General features: G+C 38.1%; 1 protein-coding gene across 1 annotated transcript; it reads right to left on the bottom strand.

The window, feature by feature from the left end:
* Nucleotides 1–40: 40 nt before the first annotated feature.
* Nucleotides 41–13,981, bottom strand: LOC140941319 (soluble guanylate cyclase 88E-like). Its single transcript, XM_073390300.1, has 10 exons — nt 12,458–13,981; nt 8,023–8,225; nt 7,396–7,525; nt 7,027–7,173; nt 6,794–6,940; nt 6,540–6,699; nt 5,539–5,648; nt 4,462–4,551; nt 2,859–3,185; nt 41–2,331 (listed from the first exon to the last, which is right to left on the bottom strand). The coding sequence occupies exons 1-10, from the start codon at nt 13,259–13,261 to the stop codon at nt 2,209–2,211; spliced, it is 2,241 nt and encodes a 746-aa protein (XP_073246401.1). The 5' UTR covers nt 13,262–13,981; the 3' UTR covers nt 41–2,208.

Raw genomic sequence — 13,981 nt, 5'->3', positions numbered from 1 at the left:
CTGTCACCCTCCTCCCGTGCCCCGCGCCCCCCCCCCCCCCCCCCCCATTTTCGACGTCGAATTTTCGCATTATTTACTTTAGGTCCTTGGTAATGTAACAATTGGGGTTGTCACCCTCCTCCCTTGCCCCGCCTCCCCTATTGATCTCCCCCTTTCAGCGAAAATATTTCTCCCATATATTAGCATCAAATTTATAAATAACGGCCTTTTTAGTGAGTGTGAACCAACAGGTGGAAGATAAATTGCAAATATAAGATCTCGTTACAAAAGAGCTCTTAAGACCAACACGATGAGCTCCACACTTATGTGTTATACACTTACTGAGACAGGAAATTAACGACTAACCCAGATAAATAACAAAGCAGTATTTTTCCCAGACGCCGCAACTGCAAACCCTGCCCGATATTCATATACTTTCCCTTCTCAATGTACAAATTATTTTGCATACTTAACATAATAATTATACATTAATATGTTGGCTGGCTCCAAATACGATTACGTAACGTATTCAATCGTTTCAAGTTGTAATATAAATTAACTTTTCCAAAGCCCAGTAAAAATTCAAACCTAATTCAAAATTAGAATCATACAACCCCACAAGAATTTGTTCATAAGTATTATTAATTGAAATGATTTAGATCATGTCTGACATATTTGTCTTTAGAACGTCAAACACCTTAACTCAAAGGAGTTTATCTACAAACTAACGTTAGCGCTATCTAGTGAACCCATAGGCTCTCTAGTGTCAAGAGAAGGTTTATCGGCGTCAATAGACAAGCCCAGCGCAGCTTAATCAACAAGACCGACGCTATCAGCTTTCGCTAATTTTGCCCACAATTCAAAACGTTTATCAGAACAAGAGCCACGATTTCGAAATACAACTTCAATTTAGCCTGAGTATAACTCTCTCCCTTTTTCGACTCCATCTTTCCCTTTTTTCCGCAGAAACGCCTGATACTCAGGCTAACTTCAGTTTAGTTTATGGGGCCAACGGGTATTGACTCTGTTGTATTAGGACTCTTTTCCTGAGTTTAATTTGTTTTGGTTCGAGTGTCTGTTTGCTGTGATACAATTAAGTACTAATTGCATCAAACAACATTATTAACATTTCAGTAAGAGAAGCCCAGTATGCCAACCGCTTCGAAACCAGGTCATTTGATAAATTCCCTGAAAATGGAACCTTTTTCGGTTAAATTGTATACTCATTTAATTACGATATACAGCGTTTGGTGCTTCAGACCAACTAGAAACCAGGAAGATGGGGTGAGTCTTCAGGTAAGATGCAACGGGAAACACAAATAATATACATTTACAAGACAGCACGAAATAAACATTAAAGCAGTAAAAAAATAAAATAAAATAAAAAGTAATCTTAACTGATACAGTTTTTTTTTACGACTGAGATGCCAATTAAACATCTTTATGGTTAAGAGAGCAAGCACTCTGAGGCACACACCTTACTAAGATTCCGAACCTCTGAGGCACCGACGTCTTTGAGGTGTGTACATCTCTTATGTACCCCCCAACTTTTAAGGTGACGGCCTCCTTAAGGAGTCCACCTATCTGAGGTATGCAAGCATCACCAACTACGAAACATATATTTCTAGAATGTCACCTCTCTACGGCGAACACCTATATTAAATCTGTAACTGTCTATGGTGCCCAAGTAAAACCCATCTTTTTAAAGCCTACCCCGCCCCTTCTAAAGTACTCAAGCACGCATGTAGTCCGTTTCTCGAAGGGGTAACGGATCACCTCCCTAAAATGCATCCTTTTTGGTGACCCCATATCAAACATAAATTAGATCTTTTCTCAATGATATGAAATGCGAGGACATTTGCCCCGACAATTACGATCATAAATTAATACAGCTTAACCCAAATAACTTAATTCCAAAGCATCTTACTAACGCGCTTTAAATAGTTTAGAATAAATTTCAAAGTGCTTTTTCCCTTATGCTATGTTAGATATCGGATATCTGTGACGTTCAACGTACAAAATAAAAATATCCTGAAAATTTTCAATACAGTAAAAAAGGAAATAACTAAATAGAAAATAAAAAATTTAAAAGTAGTTCAAAACAGCCTTGAAGTACTGTACAAACCCAAAGAATAAAAATTAAATTTTCAAAAACAATGACACCTCCCATGCAAAAATAATAATTCCAATTCAATACCGAACACTCGATAGAAAACCAATTGTAATAAGTTACAAAAGATTACACAATGATGTTGACGCGGTGTTAGAGGGCTTATTTTCCTTCTTTGATTTGGCCTGCTCATCTACGGCAGAAGAATTCTCTTTGACCAAAGAATCATTGTTTAAATTGCCCTGAAAATCAGAGAGTACATATAACAGTTAAAATTTCAAATGTAGTGTATTCAATCACGATACACTTGTTGGAATAGCACCTTGCATCTCAACCTCAAGGGGTGTTGTACTCAGATACTAAAAGAATAAACTCAGAAAAACTAAGTACACTACAGCTAAGGCTTTCATTTTTTACCGTTGAAAATGTTGATACCTGACCAATCATGCGGTTCAAATGTTTTTCACACTTGACTGACGAAGCGTTGAAAACGGAAACTGTGGCATTGCTGGCGCCATTTGACGACAAATGTTTGTTCGGGAGAACCGTTTTCAACGAACATGTATGAGCTCATCATTTTGAGGCGACAAAAAACATTCACCATCTATTTTATACAAGAGTTAGCCGTGTTTCCTCTTTATCGTACAAGAAATCTCAACAATTAAAAAGTAATACGACTCAGACATTTAAAGGCAGTGTTCCTTTGACCAAATGTAAACAACGTAGAAGACATAAATTTTAAAAAAATTATACCACAAAAATTTCAAACCTTCTCTTCCCACTTAAAGTGCGCACCATCATTAGCAGGCGTGTGGGGAACATGGCCGTAGTATGCAACAGGACAATCTTTTTGTGGGTTTATTATTTCATTCCCTTCATCAGCCCCGTTCAAAGTCTTCTCGTCCTCTTCGGACACCGCCGTCGTGTTCATCTGAAGATTGATGTTTCCCAAGGTAGAATGATGTGATGTAGCATCGTCAGACTCGGTGTGGATTGCAATTGGATGGCTACCGCCGACAAACGACATGTACGACTGTGCTGTTTCTCCCATTCCATTCCTTCCAACAAGCCAGTATGTTTTCATCCCTCCTTTTCCCTACAGGCACGGAAAAAAAGCTTACCATGACCCTCAAATATAAAGCACTTGATCCCTCGATATTAAAAGGAAATTTTACTTAACCCTTTAACCCCAAAATTACACATAAAAATTCTCCAGACATTGCCTTCAGGGGGCAGTAGTCTGGTTAAAAGCATTATTGTTCGTTGATTACCACCCCTTTCCTTCAATATCTAGCAAACATTTCATTCAATCAAAAAAGGACGCAATTTAGTTAGAGTCCTTAATTCAATATTTTTTGGATGATTTTTGGATAATTTTTCGAATATTTTTAATGTATAAAAATCAGGGGGGGATGCATAAAATGTTGGAAAAATTGGAAAATATTTGGATTTGGGGGCTGTTAAAAATTAAAGTATGAAGTGAATAACTAGTAGACAATAGAGAAATTAAGATTCACGTTTACGCCAAACGGCAGACGTGAATTTGTTCCACGTGACCAAGTTTTTCTCTTGTTCTCTATTTACTCTTTATTATTCTACACAAAAATAAGCAGATTTATGCCAGTTTTAACCAAAGGAATCGTTCTGGACAGTTTTTATCTGCTTATTTCCTATTCTGAGAAATTCTCAATCTGAGTCTGACGTTTGCCGTTTGCAGTAAACGTGAATCTTAATCTCTCTATTTACCAGATAGTCCACCACCACAACAAGGTGCCTCTCATCCCATTAGCTGGTTTATGTGTATACCTTTTCTACCCTTATTTCCTTCCCAAATCAACATCATATCCCCAAAAAACCAACAAAACTGCCCCTTAAAACAATTAGTTGATAGCATATAATTATCATAGCCTTTTCTCTAGACTATGTATTGATATTGCTGGGAGAGACTGGATTTTGGTCACTCTTGGAACTTGTCGGTTAATAGCGGTTAATAGTGCTGAAGTGTACTCTAATGCCCAAGTGACGGCTTACATGGATACATAAGGTATTCGCTTGTAAATCATTCATTGAAACAACACTTGCCTCTAGTTTCACTGCAAAATTTGACCACGCTATGCCCAAAAGCAAATCAAATCGTTTGACCACACTGTGTCTCAAAGCAAAGCAAATCGTTTTCAAAGGTTCTTGTACGTACAAATGATTTGAAATGAAAGATACAGTTTCAACCCTTAGATCTAAAATAATGTGATAAGAAATTAAGACTGAAAAGAAAAACAGTGGGTGGTTAAAATGTGTAAAACAATTTGTTTTCCAAATTATCTTCTCGGAAAGGAAATGTAACTAAAATTTATCATTACAGAGTGTCATGTCACCTTAACTTCAATGCTTCCTCTCAGCTTCATGCTGTAGTTTGCCAGTTGTAGACAGTTGTAAGTAGTCTCACTGATGTGGATTTTCATGGCCTATGGATGACAAATTTGAAGTTGTAACAAAATGCTTGTTATATGTGATGGACGATACTATCGTACGGCTGCTTAAATTCGCTTTTACCTAGTCCCTTGGCCTCATTATTCCGCGCGGCCAAAGCGCTTGGGGTCACGTCGTCCAAGCGAAAATGCTCGCCTCGGATAGGTCACCGAAGTGAATTGACCGAGAGGGTCTGCGAAAACTTCGTACAGGGACCAGGCAAATTTCGCTTTACATTCAAGACTTAAGCGTGGGTCCACCTAAAGTATGCCATTTTGACCAAAAAGCTGTTTAAAGAAGACTGATTTTTTTGGCGTCATATTTAGCCCTCTTGTTACCAGAGTTTCCTGTTCAGGTAGTAATCCTAAACGCAATCCAGTAGTGTCTGTGTGATCATTCAAATCTTTAGCCTTCTTCGAATTTTGGTACTTAGCGCGATACCATTTGTGATTTTTTTCTTGACCGTAATCTTCGCAAGGTAAGGACCATCGTTATTGTTGGAATTAAAAGCCTTTTCTGTCACTCCTATCCTATCTTATCACTCGGGGGATCGCTTCTATTGAGAAGCTAAGATGTGTGCCGTACATGGACCGTTCATAGTTAATATAGCGCGACATGGGTACGTGAAAACTCATGTCGCGATATATAGACAATTATTTCATTATCCCCGCCTGTTACAGGTATGAACGTCCTCTGGACAAGACGATCGTCGTTTTGGTCAGTCTGGTATACGTATTGCTGGTTATATCAAAGTTTTCCATCAAGTCACTTCCGATATTTTGCGCTGAAAAGGGAAGCGGAAAAAGGCGCTTCCTCTCTGTTTAGGCCTTGTATCCAAAATCTTCGATCTGCTGTATTAATAATACATACCGTAATGTATATGATAGCAATAAATAATTTTGTTTACACTACCTATGCCATAAATCACAACTAAATCAGATAAGGCATAAAACTCACTGACACTTATGGCTATAATTACTTACCAATCCTGTGGACTCCATCCTCGATGCTGTGTTGACTGTGTCCCCAAACAAACAATAGCGAGGCATCTTTACCCCAACAACTCCTGCTACAACCATCCCTGTGTGGACACCTGTTGTTTCACAATTGTAAAATAATTCAGTGCTGTTTCCAGACCTTGAGATAAGGGGGGTGCCCGGTTATCCAGACCTTTAGATAAGGGGGGGGGGAACACTCTCAAAAAAAGAATTTTCGGCCCTTTGGGCCTCAGTCTGGTCTAAAAATAAGGGGGGGCTCTCCTGAATCAACCACTGTAAAATTGCATAAAAGATTTAAATTTAAGTAGTAAGACAATTGTTGGCAGCCTCAGCATGCAACAAAACTCAAACATAGTCTAGGGCTAGTTGAATACTCGATACAATGGCTACGATAATATGTTTTCATCATAACTGCCCTATGCACAAGCAACACCTGTGAGAAAAAAGAAAGGGCGTATGTAGTTTCAAAAAGAAAGTGTCTGGCACTAAGTTCCTGAGACAAAGTAAATATTTAGGAACATTAGCTGAAAGTCAGCATTCCAGTAACATTAGGGAGCTTAAGCAACAACGACGGCGACGTCAACGAGAACGGCGCCATAGGTTTAGATCGGCAAAACAACAATTTTGAAGGTGCACCACGCTTTTTTGCACATTTCGTTTCCGTTACTGCACGACTACTACGACGTGAAAATGCCAAATTTCAAGTTTTGTGAACACAAGATAACGACTTTCTCTCTCCTTTCGAATTCCTGAACTTCCATTCAGTCTTTTAGAATTCAACTCCAAAAAAATTGCCAACGTTTGACGAATTAGACGGGATTGAATAAGCGCCATAAACTTTGAAGCAGCGCGACTTCACTTTTTAGCGCCGTTTTCGTAGCCGTCGCCGTCGTTGTTGCTTAAGCTTCCTACTGTTAAAAGAACGGTTGACCCAAGATTACACTTGTACTTTCTGTACGCCGCACAACTTAGGAGTATGTCCTTACCTACTCTTATTCGGAGATGAGGGGATGATTTTGATGGATCCACTAGTGTTGGCATGGCAGAAATCATGTCAAGTGCAAGATCTGCGACATGCTCCGCATGATATTTGCTTCTTTCAGGAACACCACTCACCACCATGTATGCATCACCAATTGTCTCAACCTTTAAGAAAAACAAAGGATTAAGAGTTACCTGCTCCATCTCCCCCAAGGTTGAAAGTATCCTTACTTTAGACCTCTGCTACTTATATACCTACTTTGTAAACATTATGCTCCTCTGAGATCTGATCAAATGCTGTGTACATGTTGTTTAACATGGTGACCACTTCCATGGGACTGATTAGTGAACAGATGTGCGTGAATCCCACCACATCACTGAACAGGACAGAAACATCATGGAACATCTGAAACAAAAGTGAACGGTATTGTTGGTTTAGGGTTATGGTTGCTGGTAAACTGTTTTTATCTAAAAAATATTGAAGGTAAATACCTCACAAGTATTGAGCGCTGGTTCACCCTGTCGTAGCCTATCAGCCACTGATCTAGGGATCATTTGATACAGCAATGAATCTGTCCTCCTCTTTTCTATATCCAGCTCTTTCATGCTCTCTTCAAGCTTAGCACTTTTCAGAAGCTCCTAATAAATGGATGGTGCAAAGTTAGCTTTTTTGAGTTGGAAGAGTTTCAAGACATCTTGTGAGGGTAGAGGTTCAAAGAGAAAACATGAAGTTCTAATATATTATCAGAGGTAACTTTCACAGGATAACGCACTTTAAACTACATGTCATATCTCTATAAAAAATTTCAACCATAAACACTGTTTCTTAAGTGTCATACAATAATCAATTTTTTTTGGTACCTGATCAAGGGCCAATCTTAGTTCTGCTGACTGCTGTGTTCCAGCTAAAACAAGATCTCTGCTAGAATCATGCATGCTCAGGTCATTGATGTACAGTCCAAGACTGTGCATCATCTCTAGTTTCTCAATTCTGAAAAAGGAACACAGTAACATTTGCTACAGCTACAGTTAAAACGACTCCTGTAATACTATTTGCCACATACATAAGTCAAAAGCCTTTGAAAAAAGAAAAACAGAAATTAAAGTAACTTGAACTGACTGGCTAAAAGTTCTGTTAACCCAGCTTCAATCTTTGATAAGAGGGCAGTTTATGCTAATTCTGAACTGCTTTGTATTGTGCAGTGTTATTCAGAATATCAAGACTGCTGGGCCAGGTTCCTCGAAAGATGGTTAAGTTTAACCCAGGATGAAGACAAATTTTAAGCACGGTTTTCCTGTCTAAGAACATGCAACTCGAGGTTACAAAATACTGCTGAGCCTCTACTACGAGATACAGTAATGATAACACAAAATGTTACCCAAATCAATGCATAGCAATGTGAAATACAAAAACGGAACAAAATTTTAACCCTGGATTAACGCTAATCGGCCTTTCAGGAACCGGGCCCCAGTGTTCTTAAAACTTACATTGGGGTTGAAAGGTAAACCATTGAATTCCACTCCTCCATGTACAACATCTGTCCTTTGAGGTGGATGAAACACAGGTCACCAGAGCCTTCCTTTTCCGTTCCATTCACCATCACCTCCCCATTCTGAAGATCACCGTCCATTGGCAGCACTACCGCCTCCATTGACTGGACTTCAAACACAACATTTGTGTGTGTTCTCACCTTAAAAGTACAAATACTGCTATTAGAAATATGGTATCTGATCTCACAATGGAAACAAATACATATATGTAGGTACCACCACCTCCTGTAAGCAATCACTCATTCAACTTACTTTCCAAATAAAACTGTTGTGGAATTTCTGATAGTAAGAGGCTGAAGAGGGGTAGGGATCTAGATGAAGGTGCCTGCCTTCCCCATGAAATCAGCCAATGACCTGTATTAGATTAGGAGTAGTGCTCTTTGTTCCTCACATGAGTCAAGAAACCAACAATCTCTTATTGTATTAATTTTATACAAGCAGCCCAAAACATAAAGGGGATCAAGTAACAAGGATGACCATGGAAATCTCTAAAAAGCGAAACAAAAAATTCTGCATATGCATCGAGGCATGTCACTAAGAGCCAGCTGCTGGCTAACTAGAGTGGCTGAAAAAGAGCCCACCACCAGGGCTGTCAAAAAGTTTTTAAGTAGCAGGCTGATAATGAATAGTAGGCGGCTTCGGAACTCGCACCAAAGGCACAAGTTCTTGAGGGCCGAAGCATCCAGGGACATTTTGAAATTTAGAGTCTCAGAAATGGTTCTCAAGAGGTATTTTCCACTGCGGATGCCATGTGTTTTGTTGGCATACATACAAGACTGTCTGCAAGACTGGGAACAAAGCGGTCAAAATGTCCAAGGCATTCCAAGACATCGCACGGTTTCGAACGTTATAGTTGACATTTCACAGGTCTAAACCTGTTTATAAAATATGCATTCAATGTCATTCAAAACTGGGAAACTGATGCTTTACTATTTTATTCGATGGTGCTTATATTTTGTTAGCAGTTATGGTAGAAGGAGATGAAAGTAGCCAGCTAAGGATGGCTAACTAGCTGGCAGTTTTGGCCGGCTACCGGCCCTTATAGACTGCCCTGCTACCACTGGTTCAAATTGCGAAGGAAAACCAAGACATGGGGACATTTTGAAGGTGGAATTGAGTAAAAAACCCGGCTTGACAAATAAAAAAGCCTGCTTAGCGTTTTCTTAGCTACATCCCTGGTGCGTCACTATAGGCCATTTCTGAGTTCCCCCGGGCCTCTGTTTCAAAACAAGGGTAGGTGCTCAGCCTTTGATATGGAAATCATTTTTCATCTTCATGCAAATAAAACTCATTTTCACACAAAAGGTTGTGCAGCTAGGCTCATTTTGAAAGTGAGGCTTTTTAGAACTCGGAAGTGGCCTATTTTTGATACAATGTACATTTCTGAATGAGATGTGAAACAGTACAGTACAGCACTCTTAACCCAAATAATTCATAATATTATTTCTCCTGACATTTCTCTCACCTCTGATCTACAGAGGCCTGCACTCATGGATCTGATTACCTTTATGTAGATACATTTGCATAATATATTATACATGTAAATTTTAATTATTAAACATTATCACCATTTTCCAATATTTTGTTAATCAGTGGGAGCCTTTGCAGATGAGAGAGTTACACTCACATAAACACTGCTCTAGGAAGTTCATGATTTAAGTTAAAGTAATGCACTGCGTTTGCTGTTCCAAACTGAGGGACGTAGATTTTGACCTGACTTAATATAAATTGTAAAAGAGTTTAATATTATAGCGGAAAAAATAAAGGGAGATATAAAGGGAGAAAAAAAATCAACCATACGAGGACACAGAAAAAATCTGAGCCCCAGATGGGATTCAAACCCATGACCCTCCATGTTCGTGATCTAGAACACAGAGGTTTGTAGGTTCGAATCCAATCTGGGGCTCAGATTTATTCTGTGTCCTCGTATGGTTGATTTTTTTCCTCCCTTTATTTTTTCTTTTAAAAGGGCTTAAGTTTTTAATTTATCCAAAGCTGTCAGATGTGTTTATCTTGTTGTCCTGGGTTACAGAAACAACAACAACGAGAAAACAAATCAAACATAACCATACACAGCAACAAATGTGTTTTGTTCTAATGATCAAGTGTGCGGAAGGTTTTTTTTAATGGAGTTATCTATCAAATGATAACTCTTTTGCAATACACAGTGAAACTTCAGATTTTCATTTTCTTCACATGATTTCCAAGGGAATGATAAGGTTAAATCCTACCCTGCTCCCCCACTCAGAGAGAAGTAACAGTTCACAACATTAAAATGGACTTTTCAAAACCACTTGCACATCTACCCACTGCCAAAAACATTCTACTTCATAAACTTGGAAATGCATGGAAAAGCAGAACAAAACAGTAAACATTATTGTTGTCTTTAATAAACACTGCAATGCTGCACTTTTGTTTTTTAAACAGCAGTATGCCTACAGCACCATACAAGAACAAGATCTTAAGAACAAAGGGTTAAAGAATATTTATGTTTTATCTTGCCTAAAAATAAAAAAAATTGCTTCTGGCCCAAATACATGTAGGGAACAGAGGAAGTTTACTTCAATGAAATATTAATTTCATAGATAAACGCCACAAACTGGGCAAGGTTGGGGTCAAGTTTTACACCAATGTTAACATCCCTAACACCTGCAACTCTATTTTTACTGATAAAATTTGTCTTAAACTTGGACTATAACTACTTATGGAAAAGGGACAAAATGATTTAGAAAAGACAAACAGAAAGTAAGGTGAACATTACTTTTAACATGTGGTTCACCCACATCTCATCACGGATATTACTTTATGGCTCAATGTCTGTGCACCAGACAGTAAGTCTCAGTATGTATATGAATATCAAACACAATACTTCTCTTTCTTGTAAACAAAACATTTCAAATTTACTTTGCCACTACTATTTTAGGCTGAAGAGAGAAAGGAAGTGGACTCAACAAACACAGAAACACCAAAAACTGTTAAATAAAAACATGTGTTAATTAAAATTACATTAGAAACTCTAAAAATAACTCTCATACACCATAACATTGATGCGTGGAATGCCAATCATTTTGCATGTTTTCTGGTAATTTGAAAGTGCGTCAAACCTTAAAATGAGTTTTGGATTACCATGAATGTCTTTACTCTGAGAAAGGCAAAATGTATTACATTGACAGACTATAAGAGTAAAATAACGTATTTTTTTAACAATAAGACAGGCTGTATGAGTGAAATAACATATTATTTTAAACATTAAAACAATGAGTTATGTGAAGCGGAGTTATTTCTTCTTCAATCATGAAACGGTCGCCTTTTATTTTCATGAAATCATTTTTTGGTTGCGTTTGTAAGTTTTAAGATACTGATTTATAATGAAAACATTTTAACACTTTATCTCTCCCATCTATATCTAAAATGCTACTAGGCATTCAGAACACAACATTTCCTTTTGATATCAAATTATAAGCATAAAATTACAGTTATAGTGTTTTATGCATGATGCATGATTAATGTGAGAAATGGTTGTGTCACACACTATGTCAGTAATCAAACAATAATAAGAAGGCTTTACAATACGCAAACATTTCATCAAGGTATCTAAAATAAAGCTCTTTGACTTGACATAACAAAATACTAAACAACTCCTAACCAACAGAGCAACATCACATGAATTGATAGACTTCAAGCTGTATATGTTATATAATGGTAGCAGTTGGGGTGCTGTGTTTATAAGTTGGTGCCTTTTCGATGTTTTGTATTATGGCTCATGGTGACCACATCTGCTATGCAACACCAAGAAACTACCAATGGCTGTTAAATGTAACACCCCAAGGTTACTAAATATTTCTAAAATATAACTTGGAGAAGGTTGCTTTGATAGAAATGACCAGTAACATAGCCAGTTAATGTGAACATATTAACTTTGTTTCCACATGTATAAACTGAATTATGGCTCATATGGCTCAAAAGATAAATAAAATAATTTTGGGGGGATATAAAAGGAAAAAACTAAAAGGGCTAATTTTCAGGTTAGCACTAATCAAATCCCCTTTTTCTTAAAGATAAAACCCCCTAATTCGTGAAAAGAAAAAATAATATAAACGACAGCTCTGGTTTGTATTCTGAGGTGAGGGTTGATTTTTATCAAGAAATGAAAACAATACAAAAGCTATTTATTGTGATCACTTTCTCCTTCAACATTAAACCTTCTTATTGAAATGTACGAATATTGGGAAAACATATGCATATTTCTGAATATAATTAAAAGATGACACGCAACACCATTTTTCATTAGTTGACTATGGTGTCTGTATTTACAAGGTTAGTCTTCAACCAAATAAAAATACTTTCAATATCTTAATAGTTAAACACTCACATTTTCCCAGGTGAATTCCATGAAGGGTCGAATTAGCGTGAACTGTGAGTAAATCTTTTTTCCAGGAAGGCCCCGTAGAACGGCTTCCAAGCTATTACCCGTGCTGGAAATCACCATTTCCTCATCGAATACAATGTGAAAAGGAAAAACCTCGTAAAATACTTCCATGGGGATTTTAAGATTTTCGGCATCCCCGTTCAATGAAATGACAGAGTGTCGTTTTGGCCTTCGGCGTGATTCCATATACACGCTGTTGTCAAACGTCAGCTGAAACAAGGCATTCGTTCCTTCCTTGCTCTCAGTATGAGATAAAAGTTCCACTTCAACGTCGATATGATAGAAGAATCGGCCAACTGCTTTGATCTGACCGATGACATAGTAAAGAAAGCCTTTACGTGAGGAGCGGTAGTGTAGTTTAAGTCCATGCTCCGTTTCATCGTCGCAGAAAAACGAAGGTGCTTTTAACTTTGGGTAAGTGAATCGTAGGTACTCGTGAAGATTATCCAAGCCATTCAGAAAATCCCTCATATGTCTACCAAGCACTTTTAAAATTCTGTCGTAGCCATATTGACCAATAAAACCGAGGAAATGAATTCCAACATCCTCGGTAACTTGTTGCGAACTGTGCTTGGTCTCTTCTGTAGCTGCTTGAATGAGGCGAACAATGATGTCTTCCGAATAGACTTTGTGTGTTGCAAAAGTGTGGTGCCTCACTCGAGATTTTTCCACAATTTTGTTCCAGACAGCTTCGCCATATTTCTCAAGTATTACGCAACGAAAATTCTCCAGAATCAGCCCATACATGTCTCATCGACTTGAAGGACTCTCAGCAGAATGAAGTTCAAAGGACTATATCCGATTGCAAGATGGCGCGAGGCAATGAAATATCTAGAGAGCTGTCATGCTTGTAAAACACCACGCAGCTTGCATTGTGTCATAATATGAGAAACAATTCTGTAATTTGTTTAGTTTGTCTTTTCGTCACTATAGAACCACCACATTGATATTTTCGGTATCAACTTTGAGGAGGGAAATCCCGGATCATGAGCCAAACGTGCGCAGATGATACCTTCGTTATTCCATCAATGGCCATGGCGAATCGAGTTTGTAAAGAACTCAACTGAAACATTACATTTCAGGTCTTCTTTCACAAGCGGCATCATCAAGGTGAACTCAAAAGTCTGTCTGTTTCAATTACAGCTAGTTTTTAACCTCCAATTCTCCTCGCAACGAGGAAACGAAAACACAACAAAGGCCGAAATAACAACACCGTGCAAAGGCCCGGAAACCGAAATAATGAATGATTAGATATCAATGAGCAAAAATATATTGCACGTGTCGCCGTTTAGCTAATTGCTTCGCCCTCAATATTCTTAGATTAATCGTCTTCGCGGACTTGTCCTCATTTTCATGCAAATTTTGGCGATTTAGCAAAGTCGGCGGCACATCCGAAGATTCAAGAAGACTAACACCAACCGCGAAGTGACTTCGAACAGCATGTGGTTTGTCTGTGATGAGCGTGAC

Source organism: Porites lutea, chromosome 6 (genome assembly GCF_958299795.1).
Source record: "Porites lutea chromosome 6, jaPorLute2.1, whole genome shotgun sequence".
Lineage (NCBI taxonomy): Eukaryota > Metazoa > Cnidaria > Anthozoa > Scleractinia > Poritidae > Porites > Porites lutea.
This window is presented reverse-complemented; position numbering and strand designations above follow the sequence as displayed.